At 38.6% G+C, this 25,237-nt stretch overlaps 2 protein-coding genes across 2 annotated transcripts in view; one reads left to right on the top strand and one right to left on the bottom strand.

Annotated features, from left to right (window-relative positions):
* GTF2F2 (general transcription factor IIF subunit 2) overlaps positions 1-25,237 on the bottom strand; it is an 88,411-nt gene that overhangs the window by 44,712 nt on the left and 18,462 nt on the right. Inside the window, exon 6 of the mRNA XM_080612845.1 lies at positions 3,022-3,103. Within this exon, the coding sequence (XP_080468971.1) occupies positions 3,022-3,103 (82 nt within the window). The remainder of the gene's footprint in view (positions 1-3,021; positions 3,104-25,237) is intronic.
* KCTD4 (potassium channel tetramerization domain containing 4) lies at positions 12,130-12,903 on the top strand (the record flags this gene model as incomplete). The annotated part of the gene is made up of 1 exon (XM_080612846.1): positions 12,130-12,903. The coding sequence occupies one exon, from the start codon at positions 12,130-12,132 to the stop codon at positions 12,901-12,903; it is 774 nt and encodes a 257-aa protein (XP_080468972.1).

Here is a 25,237-nt window from a genome sequence, read left to right as displayed (position 1 = left end):
AATTAGGACAGGTACTTGGAAACCACACATTATTTTCCAGCTAGCAGCAATAGCATCACCAGCAGCAACAGCAAATGTATAACTATTCATTAAGGTGCTACAAAGAACAAATGCATTGTTAATAAAAAATTCCAGGAAATTCAATAGCATGGAGCTTTAATAGTGAAAGATAGCAGGTGTTCTGTGGTATTTATTCCCCTTACATAACTTGAAGTTCAGGAAAATGGAAAAAGATAAATAAACCTGCCAACAACAAAACTTCCAAAATGGAAAATACAAAGTGAAGGTCACACCACTTTTGTCTTACCTTTCTGACTAGCCATCTGTGGGCACACATTTACGCCTTGTATTCAAAGTGTTCTACATCAGCCATCTACACCCTCCTGTAACCAAATAAAAAGCTGCTCCCTGGGAGAAACCCCTCCCGTCTGCCACGTTCAATAACGCTTTCACCCATACACGTCACCAAATCCTGTACTTTCATTACCCATCCTGAAACCCCCACGTCACACATATCTCCCACCTAACGGCTGGCAGCCCCATCACAAGACCATCACTTTGTCCTCTCACTGAAACTCTGCAGAGCAGCATGAAAATCAAATGCCACGCCACGCACCCATCAGCTGATATCCTTGGCCCAGACACAGACAGTAAAACAGACAGAATCCATATCTGCATTTAATACCAGGAAGGTATATAATCCCTTTTGGTCACTGCCAGCTCTCAGAAGACACACGATTACAGTCGTTGGAGTGTGCAGCTTAACTTCATTTTCTGGATCTTCAAAGTTTGAAGCAATTGCATTTATCTTTTAATTTTATTTCCTACCCAACTCAACTTACTACTGCAGCACTTAAAGCCTACACAACAGACTAGCTGTTTAATCAATATTACCAATTCCACCCTTTGAAGAGTCTCTCTCATGTAAAGCACAACAGTAAATAGAAAAGTGAATAAAAATGATTTAATATAACACAGTTCTATAACTTAAATGGCTTATCTTCAGTGCTGTCACTTTTTTTTTTTTAAGCACAAATACAGACTGTGGCATGTTGAGGGTGGGAGAGAGTAAAGGGAGTGAAAAGAAGTTAGATCCTACTACTCAAATACCAGAGATGTTATTTGGACATAAACCAATTTCTCCTGAGCCTGTGACTGCTGGATCTGCTAAATCCCATGCTGGTTCCCACCAGAGAAGATTAAAAAAAAACCCCAACTTTCTGGTAAAAGGCAAAAAATCTTTAACGACATGGAATGTTAGAAACTAGTCATATACAGCCTGACAATTTTTCTACAGTAACGAAAAAACAACAGTAGCATCAGTTTTCAGCTGCCACTGCTTCCAAACACAAGATCTTCTTTCATGTCTGTATCTTTGTTGCTCCTATAGGAGCTGAACATTATAAAATCAAAGACCAGGAGGGGCTGCATGCATGTGTGTGTGACAGGAAGAATGCTGAAAAAAAACTAAAGTTTGAGTAGTGCGTCATTAAAGCTATCAGTTTTGTTCTGGTCTCCTGCTATGGCCTTACCAGAAGTTTATCTGATCAACTAATAGAAAACCACAAAATGCAAACAAGCACTTGGATCAAGCAACCTGTGATTAAAACAATTATGAAGCAAATACATCCCACAAACTCTATTTGTATAAATTTAAAATTGCCAGATTGAAATGAGCCTTTTCCTAGTACCATCACATTTGCTTCATAGTCCATTTCACACTGATGACAAAAATCGTTATAGCAATCACAGAGCTCAGTCTGAAATGAAGCAGTTCACTGTACATGAGCAAACTTATGGTACTGATTTGCCAACAGCTAGAACATAAAGTCTCAGAATTGAACAAATGCAATAAGGAAATACTGGAGCAGTTTAGATGACAGAGGAGGTTAATAAAACCTAAGATACTGTAAATGTAGTATATGATACACAGAAAACAGATCAGAAACTGGGGAAAAACATCACTTTGCCTTTTCTGCATTTCTTTTGACGATTCTAGTCATAAACTAGTCACAGACAATTCTCTTTCTGAAATATCCTGCTTTGTATTTCTCTAATGACAACAAATTCACAATACAAAAGGGTGATTTAACGAAAACTCACATGCTTAAAATATTTATATATGCATTTAATACCATGCACAATTAAATTCCAATTCTGATATATTACTAGAGAACATCATCAAGTTCATTATCCATATGATATATGAATCACATAGTAAATTCTGGATATATCAGATTAAATTTTCAAAAGTCACTAAATGATTCTGTTAAATGTATGCCTTGTAATTTCCATCCCACTTGTGACATTTGTGAATGCTCCACTCCTGGCGGTGTTCAAGGCCAGGTTGGACAGAGCCTTGGGTGGCATGGTTTAGTGTGAGGTGTCCCTGTCCATGGCAGGGGGGTTGGAACCTGGTGATCTTAAGGTCTTTTCCAACCCTAACTATTCTATGATTCTACGATTCAATGATTTTCAGCCATTACTTTTTCTAGCAAATATGCCAGTTTAGGCCTAGCAGTTCTCCCTGAATTCTTTCCTATTTGGGGCATTTTAAATATATTTCCAGAGGTGTGTTTTGTCAAGTATAGCACAGTATTAAGTAGAATTAGATTTGGATAATCCACACAAAAACTCATACTCAAGAAGCATGTCCTGACCAGGCCAATGCAAACCTTTAAGCCCTCAGGAAATTCAGCTTCAATCACATTTGAATATAGCTATGCATCCACACGTTCAGGTACTAAGAAGCACAATGTGTGCTCTACTAAGAGCTTTGCACATGATGGAATGCAGAACACTACACCATCCCACCAGACAATACCAAAGGGAGGTATAAGCCCCACGTCAGCCTTCATACCCTTCCTACCACAAATCCACCCCAAAAGCAAGAAGTGTTCTGACCCTGTATAAATCCTACGTAAGACCATGATAATACTAAAGTCATCCATCTCTAGTAAGGCAATAATAAAAGCATCCAAGTCAGATATCATATATCCATTTGTCATAGAGCACTCCTACCTTTTCAGTTTCATGTAATTTTCACTAGCTGCAGGTCTGCATTCAGCACGTTGCACCACTATTCCTTCCAAGGCAAGTTTATCTAGAATGAAAAAAACAAAGCAAAACTGGACATTAAAATAAGATTCACCAACATGGTCAACATTTGGATTATTTTTCACTAATTAAGAATTTAGTAAATATAATGTAATCATAAGTTCTCAAACCTCAAATTAAGTTCTAAAATCTCTGCTATTTACACACTGAAGCAATATGCTTGCACAGCTGGTATCCTGTAGACTTCCTTATTTTACCATCAGATGTTTTGAATATTAAGAATGAATCACAAAGGCCAAATCTGAAATAAGAGATGTGTGACCCTCCTTTCTTCAGACTGATGCACTCAGATTATCTAGGAACTGTTTTCAGGAAATGCGCATTGAATACAGCCAGTGACCATGAAAAACACGAGCTATAAAGAGAACCCAATCATCAAAGTATCCAAAATCAGTGGAAGATATAATGAGGGCTAATTTTATTCTTATCCTCAAAAAAAGAGTAACTTATTTTCATCTTATTGCAATAAAAAACACCCCAAACTGTTCACTAAAGGAACACAATGCAATAGGATAATAACACTGCATATGCTAACATTTGGAGAAAAGAAATAAAAACTTGCAGTTAATAATCTAGGAGATTATTAACTGGATTATAATCTAGGAGATTTAGGAGATCACATACTAAGTCTTAGTTAATACTGCTCTCTGTACATTCACTGTAACACAGTCACTCTGTAATCCAGTGTGAACACCTAAAGCACAGATGACTAATAGAGTGGTACAACAGTACCAGCCTATCCTGTAAAGGTGGAAAAACCTAAAAATTAGAAGCAACTTCATGTAGAAAGGAAGAGAGAAGTGATGGTAGCCAAACACCTGCTTTTCTACTATGATGTTCTAGTGCAGAGTATGTGTGTGTGGCAATTTATCCATTGCTTTTGGCCATAGCCAGTGCAATATGTGTTAAACCAACACCTCTGGAACACAAAAGAATGAGTTTTAATGGCTTGATTAGCTCTCAGTATTTAAAACATCTTTCCAACAGAGTTTCATCTTGTTATCAGTGTAGGATACTACACTGTCACTTGTCACCTTCAGCTGGCAATGTCACAGAAGCTAACAGAAATGCTTAGAAGTGTTGAATCAAAGTAACACAAGGCATGCTGGGACACTGCTAATTTTAACATTGACTTATAGACTGAAATATTATTACATCTGGAAATCAAAGTCTGCTCTCCTTGAATAATGCAGAGAGTGATTACTTTGAGACCATGTATTTTAAAATTATTTAATCTAAAATTTCTTAGTTTGATTTAAAATAAATCCTTGAAAAGAATAAGAATGCCACACTTTTCCAGGTAGTTCTAGATTAGACGTTTTGCTGATTCCTAAGGTTTATGGTCAGGAAAGACAACTTAGCAAATTTGCCTGACTTCCTGTGTATCACAGAGAGATAAATTTTATCCTCTTTCTTATGTACAGAACCTTATTTGTGGCTGAAAGTGGTACTAACACTGCTGCTTAACTTCTAATATGAATTTGACTTCAGCTTCTAGCAGTTCTTCTTATGGCTTTCTATACTATGCTAAAGAGCCTTTTAGTACCTGGTGTTATCTCCCTTTGAAAGTACTTACACATTGTAATCAAGTCACTTCTCAATCTTCTTTTCAATAAATGGAGTAATTCAAGCTCCTGCATTATCTCACCACAAAGCATTTTCACCACATTTAAATCAGTTTTGGATCTCTTGTCTTTTCTGTACCTTGTTTGACCTTGTAATGATGGCTTCAGAATAAAGAGAACAGAAGATACAACACTATTGTACTGGTCTTACCATAACCATAATACAGAGGTAAAATAACAGATATAGGAGCTGACATTTTTCTTATTTCACTTCAGCCATCTCACAGTTATTCGGCAAAATATCTGAATTCAGCTGAGAGAGGGAGGAATGGAAACTGTCAGAGGAAAAATTGGTCTCATCTCTTAAGATTCAATAATCTGCCCTGCACTGGTGGGGTTTTTGTAGTTTTGGGGATTTTTTTTGTGGCGGGTCTATGTCCCATAACTGTGCTTCATGTTTACATGCCTAAAACTGGGTAAAGATCAATTAATTTCTAAAAATCAAGCTCTGGGTATTGACAGAGCTGACTGGCTATTTTACTGCTAACACAATTATTTTAGGTTTTCTCTAAGCCTCACATTTTACCCACGGGCACTGCATTCCCTGTTCCAAGGTATATAATTGCCTTTGGCTTGGTTAAAATTCATTGTCTTTAAACAGGTTCTGTGAATTAAGGATCCCAGTCACACCATGCAAGTCCTGCCACAGTTTTTCACTGCCTGTCCAGCATTTGTGTCAACTATGACACTAAAGGACACTGTCCTTTTGCTAATCCTGGAGGAAGCCCTTCAAACTGCAGCCCAAGTGGCCTCCTACTCATAATTAGTTTCTGATAACTGTCAGCCAGTTTTTAATCTTGTTCTGTGCTTGTTATTTTTCTTTTAGACATAAATCAATGTCACAAGATTCTAAATTATGTGCAATACTACAAAATGCTAAACAGGCTGCAAACATGCTGTTACTTTAAACTCATGATCTCCAAAATAAACAAAATTCAGTTTGTTTGACCAAAAAAAGCTTTATATAAAGCCATGTTTGATAGCATTCTTTATATTTCTGATCTGTTCTACCTCTTGAACTCCATGACAGTTTTCCCACTAGTTTCTGCAGTACATGTTCAAGGCTAACTAGCCTCTAACCATCTCAGCCACCCAGGCCAGCTGTTGAACACCAACTTGCTGCTGTGAGTCTCTCTGCACCTTGCTTAATTTTTAAGTTATTCTTAAGAATCAGGATCAGTGAACCAGATAGCTCCCACACACCAACTATTTAGGAAATGAACATGCCAATTAAACATGCTTACCCTTAGTAATATCTCATCTTTGATGTCTTAACTAATATCCTCTTTTAGTTATCACTGATCCAGATTTGGCTTTTAATGTTCCAGTCACTTGACAGTACAAGGCTGTCCAGAGTCTCCAAGAACATCTTGCAGCTAACCTAGTCTGCTGTCAAAGCTCATCCACGCTCCAAAAGCCAAGGGTTACGTCACGCTTTCCTTGGACTCTCTTGGGCATTTTAACACATCCAGAGAGCCTACCAGAATAAATCTGCCATGATGCATGCAAACGTCTGGATGAGTGACTGTAGATGGGGAACACGGGCATTATTCCCTTTCCAGTCTAATTAGCTCTCACACACCAAACTCAAGTTCAGAGACTTAGGTCTGTCTTCACTTGTTGCAGGACCAGAGCTGCAACAGGGATAGGGAGATGTGTTGGGAAAATGCCAATTCCAGCTTCAAATCCTACTGACAATCATCACCAAATGAACAGAACTTAGTTAAAAGGCTTAAGGCAATCTTAATAAACAGGCAACAGAGAAATTTACTGAAATTGTGCAGAAGAAGTTTAACAGAGGTTGTGATGGGGTTTTTTTGTGTTTGGTTACAGCTTGAGGGGTTTAGAGAGAGAGATGGAGATTTGGAGATTTTAATGAGTTTTCTAGTCTGACTGCACCCAGCTCTAACTTCCAGACACCAGGCCTTGTTGGATCATTGACTGCAAGTTGAAGAGCCTGCTATGAAAGCATTTATTCCCATCCAAACACTTGTGGAATCTCCACCTTTATCAAGCCTAATAAAGATAGTGTTTTCTTAAATCTTCCATGAGGCCTATTTTTCAGCTTCTTAATCATTCTTACTGGCCTGTGAAAGTTCAGTTCACTAATGTCTCTCCTGAGCATCATCCCTCACAGCCAGAATAAACAGCCTGTGAGACAGCATCTGGAGTTTACCAGCTCCTGCTCTCCGTAAGCAGTGCCAGCTGCTCACAAAGGAGGAGATGGAGACCTGCCTCAGGACACACAATTCCTAGGCAGCAGGAAAAACTGGAAGAAAGTACAGGATATAGGCATGTGTGCCTCCAGCTCCTCAGTAGGTGGAAGCTGGGCTATGCTTCCCAGTGTTCAAGTCAGAAGCCCCAGTATTTCCTGCTTATACTGCTGTCCACCTTCCCTGGCTATTGCATGTAATGGCTGGACAAGAAGCAGACCTTTCCTGCACTAGACTTCAGCTCTGATCTTCCAGACCAGAGGCGTTTTATGCACCTCTCATCCATTCAGAGGGCAGCCTCGAAGCTGGTGCCCTTCTCAGATATTCCTTCCCTGGTAGCTAAGCAGCTGGAGAACAGGATCACCCCGTCTTCACTTGTCACTCCCTCATTCAGGCATCCAAAGATACATGGTACACTTGTTTTACTGACCACTGCTCAGAACAATGACCTCACATTCAGTTGTAGGACAGAGCCTCTCCCCTAACCATCCTGCAAACACATGTACTGCAAGCCTGTCTACAGTGTATTCTTGGGTATATAAACCTTATATTTGGTCATATTAAAACATGATCCTAACCAACTGTCCAAGCCTTGGGGGACATGGCTTAGTGTGAGACATCCCTGCCCACAGCACAGGGATTGGAACTAGATGATCTTGAGGTCCTTTTCAACCCAAACCATTCTATGATTCCATGAAATGGTTGTGTATCAGCAATGTATCTCTTTCTGATTACATCTTCAGCCTGTATCATCTCCAAACTTTATCAGGAACTACCTCCTTGATCACTGACTAAAAATAAATAGGACCAAGGACCAAATCACAGCAACATTTTAATGGTAATTCTTTGCCTAACGTTTGCCAGTTTGAAGCCTGCAGATATTTTTTGTACAGTTAGATGAAAGGCAAACTAATACAGTACGTATTCTAATTCGAAATGACGAATGAGACATAGTGAGAGATTTAACAGAAAAAAGCATCACCTGCTTTGCTGAACAAACTGTGATCAAGAAAAGGGGAAAAAATTTTGGCCCAATCATTCTACCTCCACCCACAGTATTATATTACTCTCCTTTAATTTTTTAACTGATTGACTTCCAAGTCTGATGTTTTATTGGTTTTTGTACAGTCCCTCCTAGTTTTTAAATACCTGGCTTACCCAATTCACCTCTCAAATACTGTCACATCTTTTGCTTTTTCAGTCTTGTAGAACTGCAGTGCTCAAAAATTGTTAAAAATCTCAACTGCAACTGTTGGTAAGAATTTCTTAGACAGCTCTTTTAAATCTCTTGAATGCAAATTCTTTAGACTTGCTGATTTGAAAATCTTCAACTTTAATTAGTGTGTAGAGCTTGTCTTCAATAGTTGTTAATCAACATCCTGAAGTTATTATTAGAAGGAAAATGCCTATGCTACCAACACTGTGCAACAGTAACTATTGAGTGGCTTAACTGTCCAACAACCTGGCCAATTTTCTGTGTTATGACTAGCAAATTACCTCAATAACCCCAACAGATTTCATTAGCACAGCTTCCTAATACACTTCAAAAATTCTCTACCTCTTATAGCTGAGACTTCTCATACCCTTTAATATTGTAATAAATAAAAGTAGCTGTTTTCTGTAACCCAAGTCATTTCCACTGACGGGACTCTCAGTGAAGCTGATGCTATTTGGACATATGAGTAAGCCGAAACATTGGTAAAGCACCACTTTTCTGTGCTGTGCTCCAGTCCTGAATCCTCAACTCCATGGCGTACTCAAGCTTCCAGAGCAGGAGGTTCAGGAAGAGAATGAAAGCTGAGGAGGAGTGAGGTTACTTTTCAAAAGGAAACATGTAGGACAGAATGAGGGGCAGATGCTTAGCCCCTCCTTCTTGGATTTATTCTCCTGTGTAGCTGATAGATACCAACACTGCATTTTCACTGTCTCCAGCACAGCTTGCCTGACCAAGAGGAACCCTAGAATCATGGATGGTTGGGTTGGAAAGGGCCTTAAAGCTCATCCAGTTCCAACCCCCTGCCACGGGTAGGGACACCTTCCACTGGACCAGGCTACTCAAAGCCCCATCCAACCTGGCCTTGAACACTGCCAGGGATGGGGCAGCCACAACTTCTCTGGACGACTGTCCTCTCTGGCTCAGCCTAAAGGCTGTAACTTGGAAATGGAAGAGTACTACTAGAGCCGCTCTTGTAAGTGTGTGCAAGAGTGCTTAGTATATTTTATGACTCATTCTGGAATCAAAATTATATCCTTTCAGTTGCTGGATACCAGCGCTATTCCTTACTTGAATAGCCATTCCAACACACAGGTGACACCAACAATTTGTGAAGCAGCAGTCACTTCAGGATTGCTAGCTACCAACAGTGGCAAGCAGGACACTTCAGCTGGATAGGGCAGTAACAGACAGTTCACTCAAGGTATGAGACAGCACACAGCAGCAAGTTGCTCTGTCTCAGTCTAAGTGGGAATCAAGAAGAGTTGGGATGTACTGAGCACATCTCAGCTATCACATGCCTGGTACACAACACAGAGACCCTCAGAGCACAAGAATGATCAAAGTCTTTAACTTGATTGCAAGAAATACTTGCATACCTTTACCAAAATGAACTTTTGGATGATCTTCCACGGCATGGACAATAGGCCAGAAAAAAGGACATGCAGTTCCTCTAGACACAGCTACATCTTCAGAAAACAGTGAGCTATATGAAACCACCCCACTAAAACTACACGCTGCACAATACCATATGTATCACCAAGTGCACAGGAAGAATGACGGCTCTTTGGAAAAGTCTTGTAGTACAGCACAAAAAGTGGAAAATTTTCTCAAAGATACGCCAGGCTTTAATTCTGTGTTACTGATGACTGTCAGCTGCAGTGAAGGAAGTTACATGGGTTTGTGGGGATGAAAATTTAACAGCAGCTCTAACATTTTTCAAGTTTCAAAGGTTTAAATGTAAATATTCATGATCTCCACAGAGTGTTTTCCACATCAAATCGATTTTGAATATTTTATCATACAAACCACTAAAATTTTACATGAACTTTCAAAGAACGCTTACTCGTTCACAAAAGTGGAAAATTTCAACTGCAAGTGTTAGAACGTTGAGAAGATGATAAGCATGAAAACTAAGTATTCTGTAACTGCTGTCTCTTAAAACGTAGACAGCTTAGCTGGCCATGAAAAATGTCATATCTCTCCTTGGAAATCCCTACGTACTTGTGCCAGGACATTCCTAGTTCAGCTTCAAAGTATTTCAAGATCACAGTGCAAGATGAAAGCACCACAGAAACCATTCTTTTAGGGTTTAACAGCCACTAAGATATGTAACTATGCACAGTCTAAGCACATCAACTGAATTTTCCATTACTTGACAATAAATTAAATTTGAATCGATGCCTCCTATAATGGTGAAAAAAAAAAAAACACAACAAAAAATCACACTTGAAACTAACCGGCTCCTTCATTTTCTCATTTATACATCCAATAATTTTGAAAGGAGTTAATTTTGAGGAAAAAATCCAAATGTTGAAAAATCAGAAGCTGCCTGAAATGTCTTTGACTGAAGTTACACTAAACATACCAATAACATCAAAGAGTTAAAATTAAAACCATGACTAATTCCTGATAAATCACACCTAATGAATAATATCTGCTTAATATACCACATACAGCAGCGGAAAAATTTTGTGTACCAGTACTAGGGATACCCTGGCAGGGAGAATAACAAATAAAGAAAGTGCATTTATTTTTACTATCTTCAGTTATCAATTAATAAAATATTATAGTGATGACTCTACAGTATTGATAAACAGGCTTAGAGACAGTGGGTGCAGCGGGAGTATTTAGCAATTGAGCAGACAGATTTACAGAAGAATAATCTTTTCATTGCTAATTGCACAAAGCAGGAGACATCTACCTGTGATAAATACATCTTGAAAATGATGGGACCTCTCCAGGTCCAGCCCAAGGTAAGTGTTCACTCGACCTGTGCTGGGGAATGCATGCTGCAGCTCCTGCCCACTCCACAAGGAAGTACACACAGAGATGTACGAGGAGCTTTCCCTTTCCTGCTTCAAGCTGCAAATCTTTAAAGGGAAACCTTGTTCTAAGAGGCAACTGAGAGTAAGCTCAGAGCACAGATCATGGAAAGAAAACAGTCATTTGATACAAGCGTGCTCTGCCGATGTTTCCCCCCTCCCTGTACCAAGTGTTGCTAAGCTCTAATGTTATCTGATGTTCAAAGCTATCTGTAGGCACACTAACCCTTTGTTTTGCAGGGCAGCTGAGTTATTTCTATCGAGAAAGAACAAACTGATGCTAGATAGCCTTAGTGACTTAAAAAACATCACCAATATAAACAGTAAATCCCTCTCTAAACCAATTTTTATCTATGGCACAGAGAAGGGAAATAGCACAACCTCATCAGGCTGCAGTTCTTGTGTCAGTGCAGATACTCCCATCAAGTGCAAATGGAAGATTTCACCACAAACTTAAACCAGTCAGACCTATGAGTCCTCAGCATAACTTCCAGACTATTTTCTGTGAAAACATCTTACCACTGAGCACATGTCTAATAAATGAGGAATATGTATGTGCACGCACTTCATAGATGACCCCCTCCTTCTACAGACAGGGACACCTTTCCTTTCCATACTGTCCTGCTGTATGCATCAGGTACTGTAATCAGGACCAAAAAAACTGTGAAAAGAGGCTTTGTGAAAATTAAAACCCTTGAAACATAAATGAAGCTATCTGTTTAACACCATAAGTACTAAAGATGATTTGGCCAGCTAATACTACAAATGCATCTTAAAGTATTAAAAATAAGGTGTCATTTAAAATAGTAGAATGCATTTCTGTGAATAACCCCTGAGACTATGTAAACTTCTTAAAGAAAGAGAGAGACAAACAGTTGTGACATCCTTCGTCCCTTATACAGTTAAATGCAAATTCTCCTTTACAGTCATATTCCTGATATCTCCCTGCATACACAGCTGATACGCCACCTACTGCAAAGCTGAGCTGACAGTCGGAGCAATGCTAGCAGCATTTCCATTCCAACATCGTGCCGGAGCTGAATAAAGGTGCTTTTTTTAAACTAAAAAGAAAAAAAAAATTTTTCAAGCTGACAAGAACAAAGCAAGATAGCCGGCTTTTTGTCCTTGCTTTGATAATGGAGAGAAAAATAAGCAGAAGAGAAAATGAATGCGAAGAAAAATACAGCAACTCCGAAGGCTCTGAGCAAGACAAGGACTATAAAACGTCTCTGATTACTCTGAATGTTGGTGGCTATCTCTACATCACACAAAAACAGACACTAACCAAGTATCCAGATTCTTTTCTGGAAGGGATCATAAATGGCAAAATAATGTGCCCGTTTGATGCAGATGGTCATTACTTCATAGACAGAGATGGACTCCTTTTCAGACACATTCTCAACTTCCTACGAAATGGAGAACTTCTTCTACCAGAAGGATTTCGAGAAAATCAACTTTTGGCACAAGAAGCAGATTTTTTCCAGCTTAAGGTACTCTCAGATGCAGTGAAATCAAGGTGGGAGAAGGAACAGCTAGCATCTCGGGAGACTACTTTCCTGGAAATAACTGACAGCCACGACCGTTCACAAGGACTTAGAATCTTTTGTAATGCTCCTGATTTCATTGCAAAAATAAAATCCAGAATTGTACTGGTGTCCAAAAGCAGGCTGGATGGATTTCCAGAGGAGTTTTCTGTATCTTCAAATATTATTCAATTCAAGTACTTCATAAAGTCTGAGAACGGTACACGGCTGGTACTGAAGGAGGACAACACCTTTGTCTGCACCCTGGAAACTCTTAAGTTTGAGGCTATAATGACGGCTTTAAAATGTGGATTCAGATTGCTGACCAGTCTGGATTGTTCGAAAGGGTCAATTGTTCACAGTGATGCACTTCATTTTATCAAGTAATCACAAAACCAAAGGAAACGAGCATGCAGCCAGTAAGCCTCCGTGACCTGCAGTCTCCTGGCATCACGATAATGTATCTAACTAGCCTTATACCACAGAGCTGGCTGCTAATCAATTGCTGTGAGCTAATGGTATGTAAATCTCACAATGACATCCATCTCTGGCTTACTTAAGCTGAAAGAAAATTTTATGTCTGAATTTAATAAAAATTATCTGCTAAACATTGTAAACACAGACTGAATGCTTTATGCCATTTGTAATACATGTTTTCTGGATGCTGTCTTTCAACCAGAGTCTAGCTGAATCTTTGTGTACTTGGGTGATTAATATGCATACACCTAACTGCTCTGCTGAACAGCAAGTAGTGACAGTATTTTCATATAATAAGCAGGCTTAAAATATGTTTTGCTTATAAAAAATTCAGAGTGGATTTTAACGGGAATAAATTATTTTAAATGTTCATCAGTCTTTATGCTAATCTATTGTACTGAATTTGCAAAAAATGAGACTGCAAGAGGGTTTAAGATTAATCAACTTGATTTTAAAGTTAAATGATTCCTCAATTCACTTAAAACTAAACTTACAGCTGTGTTATTACATTAATAAAAATTGCCAAAGCATGTAAACCAACAAAATAATGTAAGGAGGGGGGAATTCATTCTATTATGGGAAATGAGTTGAATCTGCACGGAATGTTAAATTTTCTAATTATATATACATCTCAAATGTCTAATAAAAATATTTGACATAAAGTTTCACGTAACAGGTTTCTAGTAATGACATCCTACACTGCTGAAGTCACTATTTCCTACCAATCACTTATGCTTGTAAGGATAGTCGAATAACAGAGCCCTTGCCTTCCACAATGGCTTACTAAAAGCAAATAGTACTACTAGCTTTGAATAGACCACCTGCTGGCATTTAATATGCAACACTCTAAGTAACAGAATAAATACCTTCTTTCTCCCCATCTCCACTATTTATCAAATCTTTTCATTTATATTTCAAACAAAGCTTTAATATCTTCTATGAAACAACTACATCTAATTTAACTGCAAGTGTTACAAACCAGTCACTCTGCAAAAGGAGACTGAAAAATCATCACAAGAGGCAGAAAGAAGCTGCACTAATTCTAAATTTAAGCTTTGTTCATCACTGAATCCAACCGTTATTCACAGCTCATATGAATCCAAAATTCAAGTAAAATCCTAGGAAAGAAAAAAAAAACAACCAAATAGTTTCCCAACTTTCCCAAAACACCAACTTTTACAGAAATAAATGAAATAGTAAGAATGTCAACAAAATGCAGTACAATCCATACGAGAAGTGACAACTGAGGAAAATACCTAACACAAAATAAGCTGAAAACAGTTTTATTTCAGCTTTTAGGAGGAACAAATCCATCCTTAGTAGTAGTGACTGGGAATGCAAATGCAAAGTCCGCTTATCCTTCAACATTGAATTCTATCTCATTTGTAACATTTAATGCGTGTTGTTAACTAGGTCCCTTACAGAGATGAATTGAGAGAGGAACAGTGTATCTCCAGACCAGGCAGCAGTGACTGAAACATATAACAATATGATTTTATCAAATGGGGAAATCCTCTCCAGAATACTCCATCAGAATGAACCCACTGTTTAGAAACAACAAACTTTTCTATCCAGTCCCCATGTTACAGACTTACAGATCATAAAAGACGTGCTTCCAAGTAGAACTTTTTCAAACTGAACTGTTTAAAAATCTCCACATTTCAGGCATACGAGCTCTAGAGCTGTTCATGTATTCCAAAACTTCTCTTGAGTTTGTTCTATTTCATTAACTACCTACAAACAAAAGACATAGTAAAATACAATTCTTTACATACACCATCACTGTGTGTCAGCCCCCCTCCTTTCCTTCCTGCAAGTTATTTTCAAATTGGTATCTTCAAAAAATTCCTTATTAACCACTAACCTTGTACATACAAGAATATGTGGGAATTCTGTGAAAAGTAAATGTGAAAATTCCCTTAAAGAAATCCAAAATCCTGCTGATTTTCTACGTCAAGAGACAGAAACACTATAACATGGAACAATTACATGAAAAGCCCTTTGTGGACACAACTGTCTACATAAGCAAGAAAAAAAGTGACAAGACAATCTAAAAAAGCTCCATAAGCAATTTGTAAGTTTTAAAGAAGCATGTTCCCAGCACTGTCAAATACGGAGCCTGCAGAAGCACAGCATCTGGAGAAGGCTGTTGCTCCTAGGATGTCAAATTATCCATTTTCACTTAAACACTTTTGGTTATCACCTTCACTTTAACGGATCTTTGACTGAGATTTAAAAGATCATTACAGTTGAAAAGTACAAAACAAAAATAGCAAAAATCAGGGTTTTTTTCAAATAAACAATACATGTTAAGTAAAATATACTGTGGTTGCCTGCCTTTCAGTTGGCCTGTTAGGATGGCAAACACCAAGGAACTGTTAGCATTTTAGTATTGGAAAGCATTACCAGTATTTCCTCTCTTCACTCATGAAAAAGCAGTAGAGAATTTGATGGTACTGCATTTATTGTAGAAAATGCTTTTGAAATACAAGCTATTCACAAGCTCATAATTGCAGGTAAAATTCAAACAATCTGAAACATCTTTTAAGAATATTCTATAGCTATTCTCCAATGATTTACTGGAAAACCTTTACTTGCCAGGCTTTTGGCTCAGAGAACCTGCTTCCTTCTTAAGCCTACAAAAAAGAAAGAGAACTTGATACCATTTTTTTTTTCCCCAAGTGAAAAATGTACTTGTAATTTTTCCATGTTATAGAGTTTTCTAAACATTAGTAAAAATAAATTCCTGTGTTGTTTTATTTTTGTTATTTAAAATTGAATTATTACCTTAAACATTTTTCACTGATTTTTTTTTTTTTTTATTTCTGTGCAAATACCCCTGACATCTATGGCACACAGGTGAAGTCATCTGTTGTAACACTAACTTCAATCTTGTCTTCCCATTTTCATGAGCACTTATGCATTTCTACAAGTGTCAGGGTTTGAGAGTTTTACATGCCATCCCTGATCGAAGGCACCTCACTGTGCTGTTTGATTCACACAGCAGAAACAGAAGGAAAATAGGGGTAAAAAAAAAATCATTCTCTTCCCTGTTCACATTGAACAAGGCCACAACCATGCTGAATCACACCATACCACTTCAAGCTAGCTAAAAACTTCAGTAGTTTTTCAAACCAGGGTACGGAGGTGTCTTCCTTTCGTGTATGACCAAAATGACCACAGAAAACCTCCATACTGTGAATAACATTTGCTTTTTACTTCATAAATACACTAAATATAATACAAATATACTTTGCATGTTTAGTCACTCAGGCAGCTATTTGTGTTCCACCACTGTAGGGCGTACCAGAAAAGGCACTAATACTATGACAATAAGAATACTGCATAGCCAAGTGCTTAAGTCAGAAATACTAACAGTTACTGGAACAACATTACTTAAAATATTATGTGCATACAAAGTACTATTATTCTTCCTTCTCTCATTAAGACTTGGATCACAATGAACCTAGCAGAAGAGTCCTACAAGTATCAGCAAGGAATGACAATTTCCATAATTTCTCTGATGATCTTCAATTGCTTGGGTAGGAGTAAAAAATTCCTCCTCCTTCCCCAAGGAGGCACTTAACCTGTTCCCAGGCTTGGGCAGCTCCACTTGCTTCCCTGACTTATTTTCTTGGTTGAGAAAAGGAGCCACCAAGCAGAAAGGACAGAGGGAGTGGAAGGCAGGACTGACCCTTATACACTACAAAAAGAATATCCTTGCCCCTATGAATTCCTTGAAAAAACACAGGTAAATGACAAACTGACCAAAATACCCACACTTGGACACCCACCTTTTCCATCAGTGGAGGAGAAGTCAGGGGCTCTTCTATCACACTTGACAGTATGCTGGCATAGGTACCAACTATTTGGTTTATTTCTACATAAGGACAAAACCTAATGCACTATGTCAGACTAAGGTCTGTCTAGCCCAGTGTCCCCTGGTGACCGTGAACTGTTTCCATCCCCTGATCCCCCACATCTCTGAGTAGAACCACTGTTTTTGATCCTTTGAACCTCACATCCTTCCCCTTATCTTGTTTCCCCTCACCCCATCATACAACTACTTTTCACTTTTCTTCCACCACATCTCTCCCTTTCACCAGGCATGTTACTGTGCTTTGTTAGGGATGCCTAGCTAAGAATATAAACCCAGGGAAAAAAAAAATATATAAGATGTTCCCTTGAACTACTTCCTCAGTCTCCAGCTGTCTACTGCCCAGTGACTTCTAGAGCCAGATGTGGTATCTGGAGGTAGCCTTGATGCTGTGAAATACGCAGGCTGCACAAGGTCAAATTATAGCTTCAGCTATACCTTCAGTCCACTGACCAGTGTTTCACCGCATAATTGCATTATTGACATTTTCACTCATGTCTTATTTTTAATTGCCTTTTTACATTTGTACCTATTACAACTGTGTAAGTGACAATCGGTCACTTCATTTTTACAGTAGGTAATATTTTTCTAGATCCTAAAGGGGAAAAAAATTACATCATCATTTGCAGCAATCAGTGGTACTGTTATTTTCACCTCTTATAAGCATTACAAGGTTTCTATTCAGGATGATGAGAACAGCTGAAGAAAATGATCTTCCTCCTTCTCTGCCCATTATTATACAAGCAGAATAAAGGCAGGCAACAAATACTACAATTTAATAATGGCAGTGCCTCATCCATGAATTTATTTGGGTAGAAGTGTCATGTTGCCCTGATTCTGCTGACTTATGAATCAGGCTTGGGGATGAAGGGGACGAGTTAACTTGGGTCTACGACAAAATAAGGATTATTTTCTTCAGCTAGAACTGTTTCATCTCTGATAAATAACTATTGCCTAACCCTAATTTTGTCTCCTGTCCTGCAACAAAGGACAGAAATTATTACACTGACAGGGAAGAGACTACCAGTTATAAACCTGAAGGTGTTTTGATATGAAGAGATATAGGCTTGCGTAATTCACAAGGTTGAAACAAAAGCCATTGATATGGCATAAGAAACTTAAGATCAGAAAATTAACATTATGGGTTTTAATTACTTTTGAAATAGATGTTCTCCAAGTCCTCTGTGCTGGTGTGTCACAGAGAACACTGTCGCAGAACACTGCTGCCATAAACCATCATCATTTGCAATAAAATGCCAGAAATCAAGAAGCACAGCAAGGACTGGGGAAAGTAGGAGGGAGATGTATGATGACACCTGAGGAATGCAGATGAGCGAGCACTCAGAAAAAGAAAGCGCAGCTCTCTTTCTTTCTGAGGGAAATTGCATAATATCCTGTAGAACTAGACAGTGGATTTCTTTTCCTAAAAATGTGTTTAGTAGGTGTACCACACACAGCTAAAGCAACAGTCTCCCAAAAAAGCTGTTTCTATCTCTGCTGGTAACAGTTTAACATCATAGCCGTTATCATTTAACGCCACATTGTTCATTTTAAGCTTCAGAAGAAAATATTGCTCTTCCACTTCAGACACAAAACCATTCACAAAGCGGGTACAATAATTACAGCTGTACACAACAGCTACTCATTTAGAACACTATTAGCACACAACGACATGCAAGCTCAATATGTTAAGGTTTCAAAACCAAGTAGTTAGATGATGACTGTTATAAATTTAGCCATTTTGAAGGTATGTAAACTTCTGATAACATTAAAAATGACTATGGTATTGCCTTGTTTACTGATGAAACATGAATGACTTTGGAGGACAGCACCTTGGTTTACAGAGAGTTCGTGAACCCACCATCTTTCTGGACAGTAAAGGATGATTCCACTAGTTCCACCTCAAGCATTATTCATATTATATATAAATATTATATAAATACAAATTACATATCATATATAATATTTTTATCACTACATACATATTTATTAAATATATTAATATAAGTAAATATTATATATATACATGGTTTTATTATATAAGGGCCTACAAGAAATCTGGAGAGGGACTTTTTACAAAGGCATGTAATGAAAGGACAAGGATTAGGCTTTAACTGAGAATGCTTTAAACTGACAGAGAATAGATTTAGATTAGATATAAGGAAGAAATTCTTCACTGTGAGGGTGGTGAGAGACTGGGACACAGCTTGCTCGAAGAAATTGTGGCTGTCCCAGTCCTGGCAGTGTTCAAGGCCAGGTTGGATGAGGCTTTGAGCAGCCTGGGCTAGTGAAGGTGTCCCTGTCCATGGCACGGGAGTTGGAAATCGATGATCTTTAAGGTCCCTTCCAACCCAAACCATTCTATGGTTTTATCTCAGTTACCTGAAAAATAAGATCTCTACCCTTTTCCAGGATGCATGCATCATTTTTTGCCTTTTGACACCACTCCACCCCAAGCCTTCAACAGCAGCTTTGTTCCAGATGTGGAAAACCTGGCCAAAAAGAGGTGGCAGGCTTTCTTGCTTACATCTCCTGAAGGGAGGTTCGGTGTCTTGTGTAAAGAGGTGGCACTTCACCAGCCACAGGAGCACACCAAAGAGATGAGAATTGAGTTTTAAAAGCCCAAGGCTTCTTGCTAGGGAAATGCCCCAGGAAGATGAGCATCCAAGGGTCTTGCTAAAGCTGTGGGCCTTATACTCAGGGAAGCTTGCAGGGCTGGATTCTCCGAGCAGCAAGGATGGGGAGGAGGCAGTGTGGGGAGAGAGCCTACAATATCTGAGCACTGGGAGACGATGACGAGGAAGGTAGAGGGACTCCATGTCAATAACTGCCACCTGAGGGCCTTGGGTTTATGGAGAAGGCAGATGCCAACACGGTGCAACACCGAGGCTGTATAACACAAGTAACGTCTAATTATCCTGAAAGCACTATATTAAAACAAATTAAGAAAATAAATAATATAAAATTCTCTTTTGGCTTTTCATATGTCAGGTTTCAGAAAGACAATTTTCTTTCTTGCAGAAGTCAGAGAAATTCCCATTTTTTAAAAATTGCTGATAGAAAACATTGAGCTACAGATCTACTGCCACAGCTCCACAGAAAGCTGCTTGTTATCTCAAAGGAGGTTCTTGATGTTGTACCATAGTGAACAGATAAAGGAAAAAAGGCACAGGTCCGAGGTGGGTACAGACTCTCTCAATTAGGAAGAAAAATTAAGCAAACAAACTAGCAATGAACAGGCTAAGCATAAAAAAAAAGTAAACAGAAGCAACTCTAACACGAAACCCAACCATTTATTACCTCTCTACTACTTAAATAAAGCCTTTGGCAAGTATTAGAGACAAAGTAGTACATTTTATCAGTGCTGAAACTGGTAATTTCAGAGGAGCCTGGAAGCCAGGCTGGTAAGAATCAGCTAAAGAGAGAAAAAGGTACTCGTGCGTTAAGAGTGTTATCAATACTAACTTTATCTAAGGCCTGCAGCATTGCCAGGTCCTGTGGTGTTTCCAAAACATTTTCTAAAATTAACAGCAAATAATGTTCTTTCCCAACAGGGCAGAAATCTAACATGTAGGCTACTTTATGCCTTCTCATATGGATAAAAGTCCATCTCTGTAAGACTTTTCTGCCAAGCACAGATGATGACTTTAGAGTTTATTCACAGCACACAGAAAGCCCTAAGACAACCTCCATGAGTAACACAATATGCTGTGGCAGAATACGCTGATACACACCGCTCCAGCTCCTGTATCACCATGGCTGTTGGCATGATGCTGGGGCTGGAAAAGCCTTATAACTGAGGAAGAACACAAAATGAGCTCTGGTAGATTGTTTCCATACTCAAGCATACAGAAAGCTCAAGTCAACTGCATTGCAGCCTCCAGTGCTCTCGCAGCTACAGCTAGTAAAGGCAGAGGTAAATGAATACACAAAACATTAGAAGAGTTGCTCTTTGCCTTCATTGCCTTCCCTCTCAAAAAGTGACTTCCATGGTTAAAAAGAAGATACTTCAACTATCCCTGATGCAAGCTGTGTAACAGAGGGAAGCAGAGCCTGAGGTAACAGCACTGGATCAGACTAAAGGTCTGCTTTGTTCAGCATCATGACTCCAGGAAAGTGGCCAAGAGCAAATATCTATGAAGAAGCCTAAGGACAGCACAGCCCTGTATGATTCTTCCACTGGGTACGCATCCCAGTGTCCACCAGGCTTTTGTGGCTTGGGATCTCTTACATCAGATGTCTTCTCAAGCTCAGTACCCTTTCACAGATTTTCCTTCACATATCTCTTTGGTTTCCCTAAGGTCATGTAAGCCTTTAGCAAATACCACCTACACATCTACATCTTCTGGCAAAGAATTCAATAGCTCAATTACATCCTGAATGCAGAACCACCTTTTTATTTACTTTGAAACTGCCTCCTGCTAGCTTTACATCAGCTACACGCCAGTTTCGCATGGGCCAATGCAGCAAGCATTTGATCTCCCTCTGCCCCTTTGATCCATCACTCAAGGCTCTAATTTGCAATACTGCAAAGGTCTGAACCCATCGGATGTGATCATACTAGCAGGTGAGTGAGCTGCAATAATCGGCAAAATCCCTCTCAGAAGACAAACACAAACCCATTTGTGGAGTCATGATCTGTGATGCCAGGCACAGCTGAAATTCATGGGATTTCTCAAGAGCCAGAAGGGAAGACCAAGAACTCTGATACGAGCCAACAGCACACTTCTGCTTAGTGCAGTACTTTGACAAGCTGGACACAGACATCACTGAAGGACAGCACAGGTTTCTGGGATTGACTCCCACTGACTTACACTGGGGACTGTTCTCAGGATAGAGGCTGCATGACAATGCATACATCGGTGCTGCTCAGGCAAATATAAATGTTAGAATATTCCTACAGTATACTAAAATAAATAGCTAGTCTTTAAGAACACGAAGGCCACACAAAGGCAAGTTCTTAAAAAATTTAACTCCAGTTAGTGTTGACTTACATTAAATCCATATCCATTTTGCTGTTCTATCAGTGCACCTTCCCTGTTTCTCCACCGTATTTATAACCAGTATATCTAATATATGTAATTATATATGTATTATATATATTTATTATATATGGCAGGGGGGTTGGAACTAGATAATCTTTAAGGTCTCTTCCAACCCAAACCATTCTATGACTCCATGATTCCTTATATATATATTTTAAATATATTACAAGCAGTATGATAGACACCGAGTACCTATACCTTAAAGCAGGAACTGTTGCTTTTTTATGTGTTTTAACAGCTACAAATGGAGTCTCATTACTCATTATGGCTCCTGGAAAACTACTGGGAAGCTTGTACTTTAAGTTTTGTTGCATTTACTTGCCAACGAAACAAGTTAGAATTTCAAGACAAAAGTCCTTCTGTAGCTTGAAAATGGCGGATTGCATAACGAAGTTATCTTCAACACTGAGTTGCAAGCTAGTATTTAAATTAAGAATTACTGGTTTATCCCTTCTGACAATTTTTCAGTTAGAATTTCACTTCTGAAGTAAAATTAGTATGTTAACTGCTTTAAAGAAAATCAAATGTGCATTTAGCAGCTTTACACAGTCCTGTGTCCTAATGTAAGAACTCTGTGCCTTTAACAAAAAATCATTCATTTTACCGCTTGCAGTTCAGTGTTTATCAATGTGCTTACACTGAATTTCAAATATTCTGATACATGTACAAACAACAACTTGATTGCAACATCTAAAAATGAAGCAAGTGTCATCTAAGGACAATTCAAGTGTGTATTTGTCTCTGCAAGTGCACATTAACAACTGGCAACATTTTAATACTAGACTCACTCTGTAGTGTCTGCAGCAGCTCAGATAATTTATTCCTTTTAAACTAAGTAAATTCAGAAATTACTCCAATGGTGCCTCTTGCCTTCACTAGAAGGCATTTGCACTACTCACTGGCAGGTCTAGGGAAAAGAGATGACTAGCACCTTGTCCTAACACACATTAAGTACTGAAGGCTGCTATTTGCTATAAACTTACATTAGAGACTTCAAGACATGAAATCTGGATACACCAGGAGTTCAATTGGCTTGAAGAAGGTTCAGGAATTTCAACTAGTAAGTTGCACATAACACTCCCTGATGCACACATTCTTAAAGAAGAAGGTGCATCTGTACATTGTGCACAGAGCTGATACACCTCCCCACACATCTCCCTCCCCCACAAAAGCAGTGCTGTGCTTTCAAAACGACATTCTCAAAGCTTAGGTAACATTATAATCAATTGCCGCCTGTGCAACTTTCACTTACGCACTTGCGCAAGGACAGTACCTAGTTACACTTGCTCTTGCGTGAGAAGGCATTTCTTTACATTGCTCTTAACACACTACAGAGGCTCACGACAGCAGCTTCTGGGTATTTTTATTTGGGGAGAGATGAGGAGCACATCACACTTTAACTGTCACAAATGATTGGTATTCACAACTTGTCACCTCCAATAGCACCTAGAGGCAGGTGCAAGCAAAGCCATATGCAAACAGGAACTACTTAAACATATTTTAGTTTAAACCACTTGCTCATCATCATATAGGAACAAGCAAAGCCAGTTCTCATTTCTCTTTTCCATTAGCTGAGTGTGCAATTTGCTACACTCCTTTCCCATCTGACAGAAACCAGCCTTCAGGCACTAAAGAATACTGGCTGAATCACCAAGCACTGTTCATCACAAGCACTAATCAAATAGGAATCTGTATGGAAAAAGTGACCTAAAATGATGCGAAAGGAGCTCAAATTCAGTTCCAGTAAATTTGTTCCATGTATATCTTAATTCCTGAATATTTTGACCACAACCATAGCATCATTCGAGGTATTATAGATACTTCAGGTTTACATAGGCTCAACAAACAGGGATATTTCACAGAAGGAAAATCCATGAGGACCTGTTAAATAAAACACTATCACCCCTGGCTCTGGATCTCTCTGAGCTGTGAATCATTAAAGGCTGGAAGAAGTATTTTGGGGAAGTATCACTATGTTTTCACATCATTCTTATACTCTTCCCAAGGCATCTGTTATTGACCTCCACCAAGGACAAGATACCAGCTACCCAACCTTTGGACTGACCCAGGATCACATCATCTCTCTCCAAATGGTATCAAGTAGAATAGCAGTGCTGGTACTATCTCATCTTTTGGTAAGTGGTTTACAACCAACGCGACAATAAATGTGATTTAAAATGTCACACTTAATACTTACAATTTACGACGTAAAAAATTCTGAAGATTTATAGTACCAATGCAAAAATGCCAGGGAACTTCCTAAGCATGTAAATCAAAGGATTTCTGAATGTTATTTACCTCATTTACCTCCTTTATCTACTATCTAACTACATATAAATCTTACATATTTTTATTATAGTAATACCCAAAAGCAGTTATCTGGGTCTTCTTAAATGCTACATAAATGCATAAAAGATATCATCTTTGCCTCAAAAGTACTTATGTAGTCCAAGATAAAGTAGATTAACAGCAAAATGGAGTGCTCCATAACTTGAATTACTTGAGAGGCAGTTTGGAAAATGTCATCTGAGTTTCATGATGACTTTCAGGAAAAAAAGAATAGGCAAATAAGTGCAACTGACCTGTGACAGTCCTCCTTTAAATGCTGCAGTGTAACCACCTACCATTTACTCAGAAATTGAATCCACAACCAGCCTGATTCCATCAAAAGGGTTTAGCACTCATCTTGTCAGCATATTTAAATAGCCTCCAGCATACAGTAATTCATTCTTCTGACTGAAGCAAAAATACAAACAACTAAACACGTGACTATCTTACACAGTATTTGCAGAACAAGGAGACACCAGGAGTGAAGAGCAGACAATAATTCAAACGCAAACCCAAACAGAATAAAAACTCCAAAAGCAAAGCAAAACCAGGGTGCGCCCCTACAACTAAGGGACATCAGAGAAATGCAATGTAAGTGTCAAAATTCTGATTCATTTTAGCAGTTAATCTCTCAAAATCTGTTTTATCTGAGACATCCCACAGCAGTGAGTCTCAGTTTCCAAGTGGGATAAAAGCTGACCTCTAGAAGTAGCCCTACATAACCTTAAAACTGTACCACGATTAACATATAATCAGAGTGACCAGATTTTAATAAGTAACTGGGAAAATGGCAAGCTATAAAACACACTGTGGATCCAGCACAAGTCTACAGGCTATAACATTTCTAACACTAGTCTTTTGATATGCTTAAGCCAGTGTAATAAAAAGAATCTCAATATTATACAGAATTCCATCCTAAATAAAACAAAACCCAAACCCTACTCTTTGCAGACACAAAGTATACACTTTTGACAATATTTGATGCTGAAATGAA

Source organism: Psittacula echo (genome assembly GCF_963264785.1).
Source record: "Psittacula echo genome assembly, chromosome: 3".
In the NCBI taxonomy this organism is placed as follows: Eukaryota; Metazoa; Chordata; class Aves; order Psittaciformes; family Psittacidae; genus Psittacula; species Psittacula echo.
The sequence above is the reverse complement of the archived record's forward strand: the minus strand, read 5'-3'. Positions and strand labels throughout refer to the sequence as shown.